The 21,915-nt window shown below is 37.4% G+C and overlaps 1 protein-coding gene across 1 annotated transcript in view; it reads left to right on the top strand.

Moving 5' to 3' along the window:
- LOC135470566 (baculoviral IAP repeat-containing protein 6-like) overlaps positions 1 to 21,915 on the top strand; it is a 33,147-nt gene that overhangs the window by 438 nt on the left and 10,794 nt on the right. The window contains 18 exon segments of the mRNA XM_064749585.1: positions 655 to 745; positions 1,549 to 1,649; positions 3,234 to 3,313; positions 3,644 to 3,710; positions 5,024 to 5,053; positions 5,055 to 5,090; positions 6,239 to 6,357; positions 6,942 to 7,032; positions 7,890 to 7,976; positions 8,452 to 8,527; positions 9,841 to 9,890; positions 10,481 to 10,669; positions 15,560 to 15,607; positions 16,324 to 16,360; positions 16,705 to 16,793; positions 18,173 to 18,360; positions 19,012 to 19,043; positions 19,564 to 19,664. Coding sequence (XP_064605655.1) covers positions 694 to 745; positions 1,549 to 1,649; positions 3,234 to 3,313; positions 3,644 to 3,710; positions 5,024 to 5,053; positions 5,055 to 5,090; positions 6,239 to 6,357; positions 6,942 to 7,032; positions 7,890 to 7,976; positions 8,452 to 8,527; positions 9,841 to 9,890; positions 10,481 to 10,669; positions 15,560 to 15,607; positions 16,324 to 16,360; positions 16,705 to 16,793; positions 18,173 to 18,360; positions 19,012 to 19,043; positions 19,564 to 19,664 — 1,473 coding nt within the window. The 5' untranslated portion in view covers positions 655 to 693.

Here is a 21,915-nt window from a genome sequence, read left to right as displayed (position 1 = left end):
GCTGCATGTGTGTTTTTCTTTGTGTACGTGATAGTTATTGGCTTGTCTTTGTAATTTGAAATAGATGATGCCTTTTGAGCGTTGAAAGGTTAAGAGGAGTCAGGAAATGAAAGACTAATGCTGAATAAATAGGAGTTTGGGAAGGGTATGGCCAAGTAGCATTTGTTTCACTACTTTTCCTGTATTCTGGGTGAAAGTCGTTTTAGTCCAAAATCCATTTTTAACAAAAAAAATTTCTGCATAAATGGAAGCCAGGCCAGAATTGCGCACAGGTGAGATTTTGGGAATGATTTAGTTAAGATTAAGAAAGCAGCTTTTATGTACATGTACTTCTTTGTCTTTAATCTTCTGAAATTGTGAGTATTGAATAAATATATGCTAGCATAAAAATAAGTGTAGTCAACATTTTATGTATTTGATTGGCAGTGGCCAGCATTATGGTAGGAGGAAAACAGGCAGAGCCTGAATGTCTCTTATATTAACGCTATCTCAAACGTCAAATGTAGACATCAAACAAAGAAGATTTTATTGGGCAACTTCATATATTTATTCGTTTATTGCTCTATTTATCCATGCAAATCATGTATGTGTGCTTTAGTTTTAGAGATTGTTTTCAGCTTTTTGAAGTGCAATTTTTATTGTGTGTCTTTGCAGAAACGTTGGGCACAGAAAGAGGCTCTAGTGCGAGAAGAAATGAAAAAGGCAAAATTGTCACCAGGTCTGGCTGACTATGGGGCCTACAGATGTAAGTTATTCCACCCACAAACCTGATTGCTGTCATATACCCTCAACCTTCTCACAGATGAAAAAGCAACTTTCAGTGCAATTTAAGCACATTTATAGTTTGAATACGGGGGAAATATTATGGAGATATACACCTCACAAACAGCATCAGTCACTAATCAATCAGTCAAAAACCCTTTAGTCTGTCATTGCTGATGAATACTGTATAGATTGTCTCTTGTAGTTTTGTTCATAATTTTTCACCAGGCCAGTGCTATTAATTTTTTTTTAATGTTCATTAAACCTGGTATTAAGATCTGTCTATCTTGAGCCCAGATTAAGCACAATTTGCATTTTTAAGAGAAGAAAATGCATACAAACATGAACCAGAAAAAAAGGTTCAGTGTTAAAATGCCTTCTTTTGGGGGGCCTCCGTGGCTCAGTTGGTTAGCGCGCTAGCGTAGCGTAATGACCCAGGAGTCTCTCACCAATGCTGTTGCTGTGAGTTCAAGTCCAGCTCATGCTGGCTTCCTCTCCGGCCGTACGTGATCTCTCAGCAACTGTGGATGATCGTGGGTTTCCCCCGGCTCTATCCGGTTTCCACCCACCATAATGCTGACAGCCGTCTTATAAGTGAAATATTCTTGAGTATGGCGTAAAACACCAATCAAATAAATAAATAAAGAAATACTTTTCGCTGTGATACTGATTGTATATCGGAATTTTGAACTGAGTGAAGAGTGAACTTGGCTGTTAAGATGTGAAAGCATGAGCATTTTTGTCACTTTTGTTTTGTTATGTTTTGTTTTGTTTTTTTACAAATAGCCACCTCTCAGGAGAAGAAACAAGCTCAGCAGATTTTTACCAGCTCTGCTGCCTCAGGAATCTTGACAAATGATCTTGTGAGGATAATGGAGGAAGAACAGGTATAATGGATGTAGTTTATATTGTAATCCCAACCTACTATCACCATGACATCACACTTGTACAAGGGCCATATTTCAGCTCTTTTTTTTCCTTTTGTATAGCCTGTTGTATTTACAAGCTATTGGCTACTGAATATTAATATTAAAAAGTATAACTGTGAATCCTTGAAAGAAATAATAACTCCCTCAGAATCCTTGAGAAATGAGCTGAGGCCACTCCCTCAAAACCGCATAGTTATATTTCTGGTAACTTCTTCCGTAAAAGACTTCATCTAGGTTATAGCCCCATAAGGTAATGTCATTTATGGAAAAATGTATGAAAAATTGATTAAGAGAGTTTCTTGAAATCCGACCCAGAATGTAAAAATCATTATGATATAGATTGCATAGATTGTTGTGCAAAGTTTCGGCTGTCATTGGGTTGTGATTGTAAAACCAAATATGCACACGGATGTTGTTTTTACCAGTCCTGTTACAATGTGATTGCATAGATTGTTGTGCGAAGTTTCGGCTATCATTGGGTTGTGATTGTAAAACCAAATATGCACACGGATGTTGTTTTTACCAGTCCTGTTACATTGTGTATGTGACTGAAAATATGCTGAAGTGTTGCAATATGTAACACAGAGGTCAATTTTTCAACTGTCTTATTTTTGTTTGAAACTGAATGAATAAATAATAGCAAGAATACATACCTTTCATAAAATATAGAGGAAAGATAAGTCAATGATCCTGAAGTTCATAAATTAAGCTTTGCCTGAGAAGCACAGGAGGTATAAATAGGCTGCTGTCTTGGGTATGCTATATTTTGACAGACACTTTAAGGTGTCTCTTGAAACGATAATAAATATGTTATAAAATCAGTGCCATATGCAAATCAAGTTCACAATTTGAATAAACCTCTTTCCAAAATGGAATGATGATACTGGATCCCTGCTGGCTTGGGCTGGGTGACAGAAAAATGGCCTAAAGATTAACTTTGTTTTTTGACAGACAAACTAACATACACTAGGGTAAACTTCAAAGTACATGTATTTTTATATTCAAGTGATTTTAATGCCATTCTTCTTGTATTTATTCTTTTATTCTCTTTACTTATGATTTACAATGAAAAGAATTCTCTTGGATTTATTTAAAATAAATAATAGACCATTGTATGTGGTCACCTGGCATGTTACAAAATCCCTTTGTGAAAATAGTAGTTCTGAACATATATAATACATGTTTTTAATATTCAAAAGTGAAGGATTGCATCCAAATTGTGCACTTGATGCGTATAAGTGTTAAACTAGCCAGTGAAACAGAAAACAAGTGGATGCCATACATAATAGACATAATAGACATTAAAAAACAAACATAAAGAGACATCAGTATAAAATAACACTGTAGTATATTTGCGCTCATACAGCTAGTTAAACAAAGTATTGACTTTGAAAAGACCTTGAATGTTTAATGTGTGAAAAGTGTATGAACCATGTGAACCAGTGAGGTATTTTATAATCATTTATTAATTTTCAGCGCAGTGACTGAAAAGTCAATTGCTGTTGCAATGTTTTGATTGTCTTGATTCTTTAATACCTGCAGGACAAAGGCTTCTCAGCAGAACCCGTAGATGACAACATCTACATGTGGAAAGTGAAGCTGTTTAATTTTGAGCCAAACAGGTAAAATAAATGTCGCCAGTTTTCTGGCCGTTTGTGTCTAGGAGTCGAGGGTGTCGCATTAGTTGGCTCAATCTCAGCAAAGCTTATAACTTGCCAAGGATCGGTGGTTTGCCTTGTGCACTCCATTCTTCCACCTGTCAGACTGATTCCAAGTTTATTTGAGTGAAAAATTAACCCCTGAATATGGTGTTATATCACAAATATGTAAATGAATCACCTAATAATAGTTCAGATATCAAATCATATTTGTACAGTTGTGTACGAACATATATACGTGCAAGTACTTGTATGAAATAAAGTGTACATGTATATATAATGTTCCATTTTCAGTGATGTTGATAATGACTTGAAGGAAATAGAGACAAAATATGGTTACAATTATATTGAACTGGAGTTGGTGAGTATGCTTTTTAAGTTTCAAATGTTTTACAGAATTTCTGAAATTTATGTGGAAATGACAATTGTGGTTATAAGAGTTTTTCATTAGCAAACAGATATCCATAGGTCCGAACACTTTATGGTGATATTATTATCTATCCTGAGGGTTACATTTCATGTTCATATCATTATCTATCCAGAGGGTTGCATTTTATGTTGATAACATTATCTGTCCAGAGGGTTACATTTTATGTTGATAACATTATCTGTCCAGAGGGTTACATTTCATGTTGATAACATTATCTGTCCAGAGGGTTACATTTTATGCTGATATCATTATCAATCCAGAGGGTTACATTTTATGTTGATATCATGATCTGTCCAGAGGGTTACGTTTATGCTGATGTCATTATCTATCCAGAGGGTACATTTTATGCTAATATCATTATCTGTCCAGGGGTTACATTTTATGTTGATATCATTATCTATCCAGAGGATACATTTTATGTTGATAACATTATCTGTTCAGAAGGTTACATTTTATGTTGATATCATTCTCTATCCAGAGGGGTACATTTTATGCTGATATCATTATCTATGCAGAGGGTTACATTTTATGTTGATATCATTGTCTATCCAGTTGGTTACATTTTGTTGATATCATTATCTATCCAGAGGGTTACATTTTATACTCTCTGACTCATCACGAAAGTAATTATATCTTTTGACTACTTCTTCAACCTTTTTAACCGCCTTTACAACTGATATTTTCTGAGAGAACTGTGGGGCATACCAAAAGGACTTGCATAGTTTTATGTAGCTTGCCTCTTTACTGACATGTTTAGCGTTATTTTCATGATAATCATATGCATAAATTTCGCTGAAAACATGTTTTAGTTTAAAAAGGTTGAAGATTTATAGAAGCTTTTGAGACTACTTATGTTGATGTAGGATAAATATTGTTCTTTGTGTGAAGTAGGTATTTCTTCAACCGAACATAGTGTGGTTTCTGATACTTTACATATGATTAAGATTTTGGTTCTGATACTGTACATGTGCTTTTAAAATAGAAAACTGTGTTAATACTTTTCCAACAGAAGACTATGTTATTGATATATCTTCAACAGAAAACTGTGTTATTAATATTTTTACAACTGAAGATGGTGTTGATATATTTCTACAAGTTAGTACAGACTGTGCAATTGATATGTTATACAACTGAAGATTGTGTTAACTTTAAAACATATTTGTACAACTCAGCACTGTGTCATTGATACTTATGCAGCAGAAGATTGCTTGTCATACACTGAGATGATTTTGTTGATTTTTCAGACATTTGACATTGATCTGTACCCATTTTTCCCCACCATTGGTCAAGGTCATCCGGCCCAGATTACAGGTGGGTACAAAGCACCAGGCAAAATTGATGGAATAGAAATGTCTAGCTACATGTAGTGCTAATACTTAGGTAATTATGATGTAATAAATAAATGCAGAAAATTTCACTCGACTTCCATAGAAAGTTGCAGTTGTATTAATTTTCATGCAGGGAAGTTTCTAGATTCCCCTAATACGCAGTTTTCAAGATATGGCGTTTCAACAACTAAGTGACATATCTTTGAGATTTGATGTCATCACTTTATGGCATGGAAGGGTGAAAAAAAAAACTCTGCAATTTTAACATTTGGGTTCCCATGGTTGCAAAATTAACTCTATTTTTCTGTCAGTGGTTTGACACGAATACTGTAATGTTATAAGATAGGTTAGTAGCGTAAAGATAGGTTACGGCTACTATACCGTAAAGCGACCTCATTTTGCATTAGGATGTTGAAAACAGCGAGACCTTGGTGGCAATCTTTAACAGTTGACCATGCTCACTTGTACAGTTTTACATGAAGTTTGCTGAACACCACTTGCCTTCCACCAAAATGACATTTGTCAGGTGTGATGGAGTTTGCTGAACACCACATGCCTTCCACCAATATGACATTGGTCAGGTGTGATGGAGTTTGCAGAACACGACTTGCCTTCCACCAATATGACATTGGTCAGCTGTGATGGAGTTTGTCAGCAACTCACCAATCATTGGTAGTTTATGTTGGACTCCCTGTTTCTTCACTTATAAACTGGCTAACATGGGATAAGTCAAAAATTGTTGAGTATAGCCTGTCGAACGGCAATTAAGTTAGTAAATGCAGAGCTACTGTATCTATTCTGCATTGATGTGAATGATGAAGTGTTTAAAAATGCCGTTTTATTCAAGTTGCCATTTAATTATCATTATTTGTGATCCATCTTAGGAAATATGACTGTCGTGTAAACTGTTACCTGTTTGTGGTAAGTTATATATTGGGGGTTTGGGGGGGGGGGGGGGTAGGGGTCCGTGGCGGAATGGGTAGATGTTGTAGGGCAGAACAATCATAAAACAGCCTCTCAACAATGCTGCCCTTTGTAGGAGTGCAACGTTCTTGAGTACCTGTACTGTTTACAACGCTAATTCATTGAATAAGTAAATATATATTCTTTATCCCTTCACCCCCACCTTAGGGCGCCCTCATGCAGCGAGTAACAAACATGGAGATGCTGAAACTGTCTTACTGGAGCCCCACCAAGGACATGAGATCTGTTATTCATGATGTCAAACATTTCCTGCAGCAGTGGGCAAGGTGTGTATGGAAGTAATAGTATAGGTTTGTGAGCCATGACATGTCGACAACAGAGTGATGTCCCTTTGTGCTGTTACATCTCCTACATGTGTCTTATAACTTAGATTTATCACAGACCAGTTTGATACAAACCAGTATAAAAATAACTCTGAATGTGATAGACATGGGGTTATACTGTTGTATATTTCAGGGTGAATTATGCCTTAGGGATCGTGGTGACATCCACGCCAAAATGAAATTTTGATCATTTGTGTATATAGAAATACAATTATGGATAATTTTAATTAGCTCTATTTTTTTTATGCTGATATCTTACAAGAGGCACGAAAGTTTAGGGTATTGTGGGAATGCGTGGCACATTATACTGGGTTTGCATGTTATTCCTCCTCATCATTATTTATTTTGACGCTGATATATACCAATATATTCCAAGAAAAAAATTCATTAGGTACTGAAGTCTTTTTGGAACTGTTGAGTACCGTGCGCATGTACATTGACATGTGCCCTCTTGGAAAGTCATTCTTGGAGACAGCTTTGTCGTTCCATACGCCACTGATGTACATGTATAACAAATGCTGTTTCAGGTTGGAAATGAACAGTGAAAGAAATGACCCAAAGAAGTATCCCCAGGGGTCCTACGTTGGGATGGAGCATCATCTACTGAGATTAGCCCTGGTAAGGACATCAGATTAATAAATCAGTTTTTTCATAACAGTTCTTACTTAAGGGGATTGCTATTACGTGTTAATGATTGGTGGGTTCGTCAAGTAGATATTGTCAATGGCCCAGGCCAGTTTACAGGTACAGTACAATAAGTTCAAATCCCACCTTTCCCAAATCTTCAACATTTGAGCTAAATTAAGATGTTCTGCATGTACCATTTCACTACATGGATTAATTGTTTGTGTACATATGTATAAATTAGATGGTCATGGGTTTGCCCCCGGCTCTGTCTGGTTTCACCCCACCATAATGCTGGCCGACATCACATAAGTGAAATATTTTTAAGCACCAACCAAATAGATAAATAAATAAATAGAAGATAGAAAAATGTGAAGATCTATTTTTGATGAGGTTTCAAGTGGTTACATGACATGGAGTCAGTCGTGGCTGAGAGGTAAGGCGTGTATATGTAGCTCCAACCCTAAAGTACATCCATCCATGTTGAAAATTTCACAAACACTCTTAATAGCATAATCTGTTTAACTGGGTTTTTGAAACATACCATAGTTGACCTAAAATTTCGTCCACAAAAGTGCATTTTTAGAGGCAAATAAATGTTACAAAATGTTATTTTTGGTGCTTAAACTTACAATTTTCCAGTAAAATATTATCCAAGCATGTTCCAAGCAAACCTCAAAACACCTTTCTAAAATCAGCAGAACTCTCAAAATCAGGGAAAATGGGCAAGTTAATGGTCATTTAGGGATATTTCTGTTGCAACTGCAGATTACACCTTGACTATTTCTGTAATGTATTGCTTCACTCCCCTTTATCTTGGACTAACTTTCACTTTCACTTTCTGTTCCCAGGTGAGTGAGGTGAACCCACGAGCCAATCTCAGATATCAGATGGATGCAGATGCACTGTCAGACTTAAAGCCCATGTCACCACCCAAGGTACGTTGTAGGACAGACTGTTGGGCTGAAGTCTCGACTCGCAGCTTAATTCAAACATCTGCCTCCTGATTTGTGTGCTTTTGGGAACTACATATACAACTATATTTATTCAGTTTTGGAATAGCCTATTAAATGTGAGCTAAAAATTCCTTATGTAAATGACCCAAAGTTTTTAAAGTTTTGCCCATGACTGTTGCACATTTTAATAATTTTGGAAAGGTGTTTTTAGGTTTGTTTGGAAGGTAGGATGATACCTACTGGAAAAATGTAAACTTAAGCACCAAAATACCAATATTTTGTAGCAATTATTTGCCTTTAAAAGACATTATTAGCCTTTACAAATACACTCTTGGGACAAAAATTTTAGGTCAGTTACCATAAAATACTAGGTATTAATCAACAACAATAAATAGCAAAGCTGAAAGTAACTTTTTTTTTGTGAGTTACATTTTTGTAATTGTTTTGCTGCTTTCAGATCAAGAGGAATCTAAAGGAATCTAAGGTTGAATATTGGGCAGCTGGTGTTGGTTTTGGGCACAATCAAAGACCAGGTTTGTTTCTCATGTCTTTCATACTTTTCTCATAATCTAAATCTTTTTTTTAAGGCTAGCTCAGTCCACACTGTCTCTCCATACCTTACACTGACTTTCCCATGTATATGCCAAGGTTGCCATGGTTGCCATGGTAATGAGAGAAGTTACTTGGATTGTCACAAATGGATGTCTCAGTCATGAATTGTCAGAAGTATCTTCATACATGGTATGTAGACCGTGGGTTATTTTTAGTACTATGTGGCCCATAATATATAGAAGTATTGTGAGATGGGAATCAGATACATGTAATGTTGGGGGGCAGTGGCTGTGTCCAGTTTGGTTAAGTTCTTGGCCAGTCGTAGGGTTGCAGTGGCCACCCATTGCCGATACGCTTTGCCTATCAAACACCAAGGAAGTTGTTTACCGCATACTATAGCTCAGCTATTCACATGGTTGCAGTTGAAGTACATGAATTGCCAAGTCCAGTTCATGATTTGCATATCAAAGACCTCTAATTAAAGAATAATACCTTATGACAGTGTCAGTCATTCTTACGACTTTATTTGGGTTTGAAGGTCAATATTTGAACCTGGGAGGAATATAATCTGCATGAGAGAGAATCCGTTGAATGAAGTGCAAGTTGAAATCGTTTTAGTTTGGTCAAATGTTGCTGTGGGTAGCGGAAGTACAAACAGCGATTTTATGTAGGTGCGCAGGTCAGCTATTTCTGGGTCACCCTCCGTATTTACACTAAGGTTATTACCATATCAATAGCCGAGGCACACATGGGAAGAAAGGATAAGCCGACTGACTCTGCTATTGCCACTCCCTGCTATATTCCTCCCAGATTTGAACCTGGGAGAAATATTCCTCCAAGATTTGAACATGTGTTATTGTTTCACTCATGTGACTATAACTCAGTTGCAGACTTTTATGTGTTTTTGGTCATTTGTCACATTATTACCACTTCGCAGTTTGACATTACATCTGATGATGGGAGAAGTCTCTTCTGAAAAGTCATTATGTACAAAGCGTTTTTTGTTGTTTTGTTCATCGCTAAATTTGAACATATCAACTGAATTGTACATTATGCAGTGTTACAAATTGCTCAATCAGGCGAACTAATGATATTGTCTGAATGCCTTGTTCCAGCTGTCCAAACAGACCTCAAAACACCTTTTTCAAGATAAATAGAACTGTCAGAATGAGGAAAACTGTGCAACTCAGTCATGGACAAAATTTTTGCCATTTACATCACATATATGCAAGTGTAAAAGAATAGAATGTAATGAATTAAGATGATTGACCTGTCAGTATGTGTCACATTTCAGAATGGGATATCAACGCCTACCTAGCAGCTCAGATAGAGAAGGATAAACAGGTAAATCATATGTTCATGTATTGTAGAAGTCTGTGAATACACCTGTAAGGTGTAAAATGAAAAGCTTACTTGTTGAATGTTTTTACTTCAGTGTTACAATCACATGTTGAAGTTACAAGGAAGTACCATCCTAATACTGGCCGTTCTGTTCATTAAATGCAAAGAAAACCCTAAAATGAAGTATATAATGTTCCAAAAAAACCACTTGTCTTCCGCCAACATTATGTTGGAATGGAATTATATGGAATAAATATATGAAAGTATATGGAATTACTCTAATTCCTCAACTTTTTTGCATATTAAATAGCCATTTTCAGCACAATTTATGGGCATGTATAATTAGATTTTTGAGACAAAACTGCACTGGTTGGATTGGCCAATTTTAGGGATTCATGAAAAGTATAATTAAAGAATTACAGTAGTAGCATACTGTGGCCACTCTAATTTCCCCCGTTTATAAAACTGACTGCAATCGTATAAGTGCAAAATTCTGTAGTATGGCATTCAGCAACTATCAAGTAAATACATAAATAATACAACCCTCCTAAATTTTGACAAGGAGAGCTCTGTCTGTACTTTCTGTGTTTCAGATTGAGGCTGTCTTGCATCAGATATTGCAGAACTTGCGCATCCTATATGCACACCACGCCCCTCAACTTAAGCCCCGCCCAGTCAGGGCAGGGCAAGGGGATGCAGCTATGGAAGTGAGCACGAGTGTGGACCCCGTGGAAGACATGTTCAACATTTTGGAAAGCTCGGCCCTCATCCCATTTATAGAGGTACTTTCTCTTTCCACATGATTATTGAGGTGTAGCAGGTTTTGTTTGAAACAGGCATAGCACTTATTATCACTAGCAGGTGTTGATAAACTTCTCTGATCAACCTGTACAATTTTTGAGTGTAGACAGCCTGTGATTTTGTGCATGATTATCATCTTGCTTACTCCTTACATGATTTATTTATTTTTTTATGGGTCTATTGGTGGGAATTAACAGAGACCCATTATAGAGGTGTGAAAAAGTGTGAAAAAATTGCTGCAAGTAGTTTCAACCAAGTACGCCGTGTCAGTTTGCTTAATGATATAGGCCGTTTGTTATGGTGAAATGTTGGCTTCCTTTGCCTGTGGTAGCATATGTAGGGAAAAGATTTACTTGATTTTGTGAAGTGACCTGAACGCGTCTATTTAAAAGCTCCTTAATGTATTTAGACTTACCTTGCGGCTATGGAGCGCTTAAGTAGTCCTGAAAATAGCCGCAGAATACCACTACCGGTAATGTGTAAGTTATCAGATGGCAGATATGCCATTTGACCTTGACCCCTTGGGTCCTTGCTGAATAGTTGATCTCCCTCATCAGTGTGAATGCCAACAAATTTATCATTCAAATTTTTTCGAAGAATTTTGTGGAATGGGCTCTTAATTACATTTGCTATGTGATTAACATTCGGATATAATTCTGAAAAAGATCGAAAAAGTTGGACAGATGAGCTAGTTGCGAGTGTGTTTGTGTTTTAAAACTCATTTGGCCAATCACTGCGAAACATTCACGTGAGTATTGGATCTCACGGGTAATCTGTCCAGTAGGTGATGTCTTTTGTCTGCGTGATGGCATCAAGTCATTTTGCAATTAAAATTCTACCAGGGCCAGCAGTTGCTGAGAAGTACATACAATGTAAGTGTTGGAAAGATTTGATTGTTAAAGTTTACCACATGAACAGTAATTATCGCAAACTAATAGTTTTTGACTTATGTGTGTGTGGCCATAGTCTTGATGAACTCTCAGTTTGAATGTGTAACAGGCTTGTTTAAGTTGGTGGATAGCTCTCTAACTCGAGTAACCACCATACATACGGTTTTCTTACAATTATAAATTATATTATGTGAGACTGAATAATCAGAACAAGTATCAAGTAATTGTTGAAGAGATTTAGCAGATGGACACAGCAGACGTAAGTCATCAGCATAAAGTAGGTGGTTAATAAATAGACCGGCTACGTTACATCCCACACCGGCCTCACTCATCAAGATACATCAAGATCATGTAAATAAACAGAAAACAATATAGGTGATATAATCCCCCCTTGCCGCACACCATTAGAAACAGTTAGGGGACTGGACATAGATGATCCCCATTAGACCGCAAAGGACTGAATATGAAACCAAACACACAGCAGGTACACGATACATAGAGGGATACCTGTATCAATCAGTTTCTTAAGTCCAAAAATTGCCTTGCTGGCAAACAAAAAACAAACAAAAACTGGACTACCGCCATTTCTGTACAGATTAATTACTTCCTTTAAAACATAGATACACAGATCTGTTGAATGTCTCTTTTCAAATCCAATTTGCAAATCTGAACTGTATAACAACAATTCACATTGTTTCAAAATAACACTTTCAGCAGTTTTGGAGACTGTGGCAACAGCAATAGGTGTATAATTGTCAGAACTGTTTATGTTGCCAGACTTATTCTTAATTAGAAGTACTTGGGTCACTCCTGTAACAACATAGCATTTATACACAGAGAGAGAGATGTACAAACAAAATGAGCAGGAAGTACGGTTTTCATTTCAAAAAGAAGAAAATGTGTTAAAAATGCTACTTTTGTGGTTTTGCAATGAAATGCTATTCAGGACTGTGTTTGCAATTTATTTTTCTAAAAATTCACAATGTAAGTTTCTCCCTCAGCATCATCAGTGTGATTAGGGAGAGCAGTACACTTGTAGTTGTTCTACTTCACTCCAAAACTCCTCTGGAGACTTGTGGTAGAATGCCTTGGCCATTTTATCAGCGCGAATAGTTTGTTCTGATTGACGACAGAAACGCAAAGCATAATTAAAGCGTCCCTTAGCATGTCGCATGTTATCTGCAGTGGAACCGTTGCGGGGTCTGCCATGCTCTTTCTATAGTACATAAACAGATTTATAGGTTTCAGAAGCAGCAGATACCAGAGCATTCACAATACCGTCATAAAATTTATCTATAATACATATGTTATTGAGACAGTCACTACCATTGCATAAAAGAATATGTACTGGGGGTGATAATTGACATAGTTTCTTGCTAGCTGACTCATAATAAAGAGGCCAGTCAGGATCATTTAGTAAACCCCAGTCAGTGTAAACATGACTGTGTGAGGCGTGACACTTAGGAGGATCTGTCAAACTAGGTAATGCGTCCCAATGTAGAGAGACGCACATAGGCCCATGATCAGATGATATTACACCGTACAAGACTTTGATACACTCAGTGGATATATTAACATTGAATGACGTAATGCAGTGGCCCAGTCAAGACGTTGACAGGTGAGCGTCACTGACGTAAGTAAAGGTTTCTTGTGGTAGATTGACATTGTCAGAAATTATCAAGTTTGTTTCACTACAGAAGGAAATATTACTAATTTTTTTCCGTGGATCAGAATTAAAGTCATCAGTAATCATACAATTAGGAGTAACACTTTCCTCTGTGATGGTGTGTATCTTGCCAAGGTAGTCACAAAACAGTTCACGTATTCCTGGACAATCAGTTGGAAGATATACACAAAGGACAAGCAGAGTAGATGTATCAGTTACAATGTTAATTCGTATTAGCCTACTATCACCATAGTCAGCAAAATGTACATTCTTAGCTAATTATTTATCCCAGAGTATAGCAAGGACACCAAATGGCCTGCTTTTGGCAAGTGAGGTTTCATCAGCTGCTGATATGCCGCAATCGAGAAAATCATTATGTATAGAATTCAGGATATGCTGTTCACAATTAAATAACCATGTCTCTTGTAAAAGACATAGATCACTTATATCGTAAAGATATGCTTAATTTCAGAGAAACAACTCTTTAACGATCAACAGTTGTATGATGAAATGCGTAAGTTATTGAATTGTGATAATGTGTCAGAGTTATCTATCTGTCTAATTACGACCATAGGTGTCATCAAGGCACCAGTCCGGTACGTTGTGTCTATTCCTATGATCGATGTCATTACCTTGTGAATCACGAGACTCATGGGCCACGTAAGAATCTCTGGAACATCATTTAAAATACTTTCTCACAAGTACTTCCTCAGGTCAGTATTATGAACTGAGCAGTGATTTTGCCGCTTTTGCCACTCTCAAGTATCCAGAATGAGGCATATGAAGCAAACTTTGTAGTTGTTCACAGTCTCTGTCAGCATTAGACTGTTGGCACACATACATCTTAATATCACTGGGCGTTGGGATCCAGTCGGGTAACAAATAACTCCGTGGGCAGGTACCGCCTCATGCAGTATGGATTGTCTAGCAACAACAGTAAATCCAGCATCATCTTGAGTCTTCGAGGTTTTCAATGTTACAACTGTGGAATACAGAGCTGTGTTTTGTTCTTCAGATGAATGAGCAGTCCCTCGAGGAGCTGCTCGATCCTGTGTTATCTGTCGTCGTAGAGCGCCTGGGTGTTGTCTGAGGTCGACAACTGGGTGACTTAACGGGGTCTTAGGTTATACCGCCTCCTTATGCCTGATCTGCATTGCTCATATTGGTAACATTTTCGCCATAAAATGGCATCAGCAGTTAGATCAATTGACAGATTAGGTGACTGTGATGCATTTGTAGGTGTTGTTGAATAGCCACATTTCGTGTTTGAGTCGTTAATTTCGTTTGGCACTATTGCGAGATTTTGTCTTTTTGTTCACTGTTACTTGTGACAGGTTCAAGGGGTCGATTTTGCTACTGACGTCGTTTTTCAGAAACTCTCGGCTACTGAGCTCACGAATTACTGTGGCTACATCGATATGGATGGTAGTTACAGGTGGCAGCTGACTCAGTTTTTGAGCAACAAAACAGGGGACATCTTCAGGTTCAAGCTCCTGAATAATTTTGGCAATGTCCTGCAGGGTCAATTCCTTTTTGTTAGGGCCAGTTCGTTTTCGGTATTTTTCAGTTATAAGATTGCCACAACATTTCAGTAGAATGTCTTTAGCTTCTTGAACCACATAATTTTACCACAGTGTTCACTGGCAAAGTGCCAATTTTATCTACCATGTAGCAGAGAAGTTCACAGATTATTGGTCCAGAATTCTTGCAGGTAACGGAGGTATCACTTTTCTTTAGGTCACAGGGATTGGACTCAGTCGGGGTCTCAACGGCTGTAGGCGAGCCACTCTCAGCCATACTAACTCATGTCAGTCGCAGTTCGCCATCTAAAGCCTCTTTGTTTTCAGAGAGATATGTTTCTATGCCTGTTGTTGTTGTTGTTTTACACATTGACGAGTCATGTTCACTGGTTGTTATCTGCTCTCCAGATGGTTAAAATGCAATACTTTTTCAGAACAACCACAAACGATGCCTTCGTAATCACATCTGTACATTAATATCATCGACGGAGCTGACCATACTGACATCAGTTCACATTTTTGTCGGAATGATGATCCTTGTGTACAAATTTTAAAGGGAATGATCAGCCTATGTGTTTTTTTGTTTTTTTTTTGTTCTTGCTGGCACGATTTTTTTTCTTACTGTGAGAAGTTAGAAACAGAGGAATAAACCCATTTCACAGCCCTTGGTCACTAGATTTTTGAGTGATTGGTGTTTTTGGCCGTACTTAAGAATTCTTAAGAATGGCACGCTGCTATATGCAGACGTTGGAATAATCACAACTAATTATCCGACATTTGAACTTCTATTTACAGCAATATCTACAAGCGGATTCCTTCTTAGAAATAGCCAGACATAAGGTTGTGAGTATATCTTTCAATTTCAGTATTTCAAGGAAACCGTAAGAAATAAGGAATTTGCTGTTTTTTTTTCTGTACAGATGTATTAGATCATCATAGATTTAGGGTGAGTGAATGAGGGCCTGGGCTTTACCTTTGTACTTAAGGATTTTTCAGTCATGTGACAATGAAGGAGTCCTTAGAGTGCATGCTGTGTGCCTCCTTGCTGCAGGACTAAATTCCACCGCTCTTTTATCTAGTGCTGCTTCACTGAGATGCCTTACCGAAGGCAAGTAAGCCGCCCCGCCCGAGCAATTATACCGATAGGGGTCAACCAATTGTTGCACTATCCCTGCTGAATGCTAAGCAAGGAAGTTACAGCTTCCTCTTTCAAGGTTTTAGGTCTGACCTGACCCTGGATTTACCGCCTCTCGAAGCAAACGCTCTACCAACTGTGCTATCGGGGCCGGTACATAGATTTAGAAGTACTACAGACACGTCATCACATTTGCCATTGGCTTGCATTTGGCTCCACATTGCAATTTTTCTATTTACATGTACATTTGGATGCCACATAGTAATATTTTAAATGCTTTCAGGTAGAAATGATTGAATTTGTTAACTTTTGTATCATTGATAGTGAAGAGTTTACTAAAATTGTTTACAATTATTTACTTCACACTAGTATTCTGTAAGAGGGTTGTTTAAGGAAAGTTTTTCACTGACTCTTTTTTTTTCAGGTATATAAAGCAATTATTGATATTTTAAAAGAAATAGGTGAGTTTAATTTTTAAGTTTGTGTACATGTACTGTAGTTTTTCTGCCTTTATGTTTATAATATGTATATTATCAAGAGAGGTCAGTTAACATATAAAATGAATAGTTAATGCCAGTCCATTCTCATGTCCTGTGTATGTACATTTGCCTTATAGAAATGAATAACAAAGAAAATTACAAAATGTTTAAAATTTCTGATGGATGATATGGCATTACATTTAGGAAAATCAAATCTAAACGTATACGTGTACATTTTGCTGTACAAAATAAATTATTTTCGAGTTTCCTTTCTGTTTTGAAATTCCATGAGTGCTGATATCTGTATGTTTTTGTTGTTTTGTCAGCCATGCAGTCACAACTGGTGAGGTTAGTGTGTGCCTTGCCTTCCCAGCATCAGTCCATATACCAGCTCTTGGAGAGGATAGAGGAAAAGGTCAGTGGAAAACTCATACTGCAACAAAGGAATTTTCCTTCATCATTTCAACTTATATATATTCATGAAAGTGAACTTGAACATTCAGATGAAGAACAGTGGAAAGATCACGCACAATTGCTTTGCCTAATAGTAAACATTTTTATAAATGCATGGCCAAAAATGCATTTTGAAAAAAGATTCAGTTTGTCTCTTTTTGTGTTACGTGCAGATTTTATGTGAGTGAGTGAGTGCTTGGGGTTTAACGTTGTACTCAACAATTTTTCAGTCATATGACGACAAAGGAATCCTTAGGATGCATGTACGTGTAATGTGCCTCCTTGTTGCAGGACGGATTTCCACCGCTCTTTTATTTAGTGCTGCTTCACTGAGACGACTTACCGAAGGCCCGCCCGAGCCATTATACTGATACGGGTCAACCAGTCATTGCACTATCCCCTTCATGCTGAACGCCAAGCGAGAAAGTTACAACTTCCTCTTTTAAGGTCTTAGGTGTGACTCGATCAGGGATTGATCCTGGATCTACCGGTCCCGAAGCTGCAAATTTTATGTGCCATTCTGATTAGATATGAGTAAGCTTGATGAAAACATTGCTTTAAAATGGTTTGACCACAACAAAAATATTCGGTAATGTATTGTCTGGTGTCACTTGTTGGAGATGCCACAGCACTCTACTCTGTGCTATACGCTTTCATATGAAGCATGCTTCGTTTCAGATTTTTTTTAATGCCCTTTATTTAAATGGCATGCTAGAATGCTGTTATGTATGGTAATTTTTGTTCCACCTGAAACTACTTCGTCCAGTTTAGATGTGAAATTTTCATACAAAGGTGTAATGGTCAGTTGAATGTTGCTGACAATATGGTACACATAGCCTAAGGATCAGTCTGTTGTTTCAATTTTAATGCTTCAAACTAGGGCCAAGCAAGTATGGATCACATATATTGATGGAATCTAATTATCATGTGAGAAAAGGCGTGTCAATGACACCAGTTATCAGCCAATCAAATTTCTGGCTGTGACAGTTTGAAATGATGGCAAAACAAGGTGGCGTGGGGTGACAAGATTGCTACCAAGGCAATGCGTGTCATTTGCATAGGCCAATCAACTGCTTTGGAATCCAGAAATCCTGCGCATGTTCTGTGGAACTTGTCTTCTTTATGTGTTCAGATATTTCAGCTCTAGTCTCAGTGAGGAATTGCCTTGTAGAAACATGCTGATACTCGGGCTAACAAGATTGGTACCATTCATGTCAACAAGCCATTTTTAATCTCTCTTTTAGATAGAAAGGCTATGTCGACAGTATGTGTTAGTCCAAAAGAACAACTGAATATTTGTGTCAGAGGTGAAAAGGATTGATTTGATGCTTTTTTGTACAGGCCAGCATTATCCTGCAGCATATTGGCAAAGTTGGAAATGGTAGCGTTCCTAAACCTCAGCTGAGTCCACTGGAGGATGAGCCAGATTGTGTACACCCAGGTCTCCAGAGTGTGCATAAAGTCAGTGATATGAACACCTCTACAGCCCCACCCCACAGTTCTCAGCTGACAGAGGAGAGACTAGCCAGGTAATAGCTCACCTGTAGCTTATACAGCAGTTACACACACACACTGATATGAACACCTATGTAGTCACACTCCACAGTTCTCAGCTGACAGAAGAGAGACTAGCCAGGTAATAGCTCACCTGTAACTTATACAGCAGTTACACACACACACTGATATGAACACCTATGTAGTCACACTCCACAGTTCTCAGCTGACAGAGGAGAGACTAGCCAGGTAATAGCTCACCTGTAACTTATACAGGAGTTACACACACACACACACACACAGATACGAACACCAGTACATCTATACCCACAGTATGTTTTAAAAGGTGTTTATTCAAGCATGTTTTGAAGGCATTAATTTGTGTTAACTGATAAAATTTTATTCGTGAAACTCTGAAATTGGCCAATCCAAACGATGTAGTTTTTTTCTCAAAAATCAAATTAAAAATATACATAAATTGCACTGAAAGTTGCTCTTTATGTGGGAAAAGCTTGAGGAAGTTTCCATTATTTTGGGGTGGGGGGGAGCTCCAGTCTCATCAAATCATGCCACTTGTCTTTGTATTGTCCTTAATTATGTCAAATGTATTTTGGCAAGATTTATATGCAGAAAGCAGTGTACAAAGATAATTTTCTTATTTTGCCGAATTTCTCTTTCTCTTCCAGGGATTTTGCCACGTTATTTAAAGATGTCAAAGGTAGGCCAGAAAAAAGAGCACAAAAAACATGTTAATAATAATCATTTAAAAAATAAAAACAAGGAATATGATAAATTTCTTTTGCACCTCTGACATGTTCGCTTGATTGCTGTTTGAAGTTATTTTGATTAAACAAACTGCATCTCTTCAGATTGCTTACATTCCATATAGCATTTATTATAAGAAACTATAATAAAGTTTTTCTGATGGTGTTACTGTTTTTGTCAGAATTTTTATAGGGCTGTTGTAGTTTCTGACTTAAGGGAAAGATACTGTAATTGAATTTATTAGATCTTTGACAAAAATATTCTGTGGAACACGTACATGTATTTTACTTCAGACTCAAGCAGGCCCTATGCTTGTGCTAACAAGGTATTTCATGATGTCAGCTTTATATTTGATTGCACATGTAACTACATATGTATGCTATGAAGGACATGTTTTCATTCATTAATTGATTTGTATTGAATGTGCATATTAAGCGTAATCAAGGTTGATAATTTAATGGTTTCTTTTTTAGACTCCTTGAAAAGGAATGGTATATCAGAGAAAGCAAAGGAACCTGTAGAATCGTCGCCAGACTCGTCTTTAACTGTAGATGTGATGATCCACAATGACGAGGTGAGCATTTATAATGATAACACTGTTCAACCATGTAAAATGATGTAACGTGATGATATCCAGAGTGATGTGTTGAGCATTATGATAACTCTCTCCAGTCATGAGAGTTGATGTATGTTTGATGACTCACAGTGACGTGGTGAGCATTGATAATGATAACTCTGTTCAACCCTGTAAAATGATGTAACGTGATGATATCCAGAGTGATGTGTTGAGCGTTATGATAACTCTCTCCAGTCATGAAAGTTGATGTATGTTTGATAACTCACAGTGACGGGGTGAGCATTTGTAATGATAACGTTGTTCAACCTTGTAAAATGATGTAACGTGATGATATCCAGAGTGATGTGTTGAGCGTTATGATAACTCTCTCCAGTCATGAAAGTTGATGTATGTTTGATGACTCACAGTGACATGGTGAGCATTTATAATGATAACGCTGTTCAACCCTGTAAAATGATGTAACATGATGATATCCAGAGTGATGTGTTGAGCGTTAATGATAACTCTCTCCAGTCATGAAAGTTGATGTATGTTTGATGACTCACAGTGACGTGGTGAGCATTTGTAATGATAACGCTGTTCAACCTTGTAAAATGATGTAACGTGATGATATCCAGAGTGATGTGTTGAGCGTTATGATAACTCTCTCCAGTCATGAAAGTTGATGTATGTTTGATGACTCACAATGATGTGGTGAGCATTTATAATGATAACGCTGTTCAACCTTGTAAAATGATGTAACGTGATGATATCCAGAGTGATGTGTTGAGCGTTTTGATAACTCTCTCCAGTCACGAAAGTTGACGTATGTTTGATGACTCACAGTGACGTGGTGAGCATTTGTAATGATAACACTGTTCAACCTTGTAAAATGATGTAACGTGATGATATCCAGAGTGATGTGTTGAGCGTTATGATAACTCTCTCCAGTCATGAGAGTTGATGTATGTTTGATGACTCACAATGATGTGGTGAGCATTTATAATGATAACGCTGTTCAACCATGTAAAATGATGTAAGGTGATGATATCCAGAGTGATGTGTTGAGCGTTTTGATAACTCTCTCCAGTCATGAAAGTTGATGTATGTTTGATGACTCACAATGATGTGGTGAGCATTTATAATGATAACGCTGTTCAACCCTGTAAAATGATGTAACGTGATGATATCCAGAGTGATGTGTTGAGCATTATGATAACTCTCTCCAGTCATGAAAGTTGATGTATGTTTGATGACTCACAATGACGTGGTGAGCATTGATAATGATAACGCTGTTCAACCGTGTAAAATGATGTAAGGTGATGATATCCAGAGTGATGTGTTGAGCGTTTTGATAACTCTCTCCAGTCATGAAAGTTGATGTATGTTTGATGACTCACAATGATGTGGTGAGCATTTATAATGATAACTCTGTTCAACCTTGTAAAATGATGTAAGGTGATGATATCCAGAGTGATGTGTTGAGCGTTATGATAACTCTCTCCAGTCATGAAAGTTGATGTATGTTTGATGACTCACAGTGACGTGGTGAGCATTTATAATGATAACGCTGTTCAACCGTGTAAAATGATGTAACGTGATGATATCCAGAGTGATGTGTTGAGCGTTATGATAACTCTCTCCAGTCATTAAAGTTGACGTATGTTTGATGACTCACAGTGACGTGGTGAGCATTGATAATGATAACGCTGTTCATTCGTGTAAAATGATGTAACATGAAGATATCCAGTGATGTGTTGAGCGTTATGATAACTCTCTCCAGTCATGAAAGTTGATGTATGTTTGATGACTCACAATGATGTGGTGAGCATTTATAATGATAACGCTGTTCAACCGTGTAAAATGATGTAACGTTATGATATCCAGAGTGATGTGTTGAGCGTTATGATAACTCTCTCCAGTCATGAGAGTTGATGTATGTTTGATGACTCACAATGATGTGGTGAGCATTTATAATGATAACGCTGTTCAACCCTGTAAAATGATGTAACGTGATGATATCCAGAGTGATGTGTTGAGCATTATGATAACTCTCTCCAGTCATGAAAGTTGATGTATGTTTGATGACTCAATGATGTGGTGAGCATTGATAATGATAACGCTGTTCAACCGTGTAAAGTGATGTAACGTGAAGATATCCAGAGTGATGTGTTGAGCGTTATGATAACTCTCTCCAGTCATGAAAGTTGATGTATGTTTGACGACTCACAATGACGAGGTGAGCATTTGTAATGATAACGCTGTTCAA

This window comes from Liolophura sinensis, chromosome 7, assembly GCF_032854445.1.
Source record: "Liolophura sinensis isolate JHLJ2023 chromosome 7, CUHK_Ljap_v2, whole genome shotgun sequence".
NCBI classification, from domain to species: domain Eukaryota; kingdom Metazoa; phylum Mollusca; class Polyplacophora; order Chitonida; family Chitonidae; genus Liolophura; species Liolophura sinensis.
This window is presented reverse-complemented; position numbering and strand designations above follow the sequence as displayed.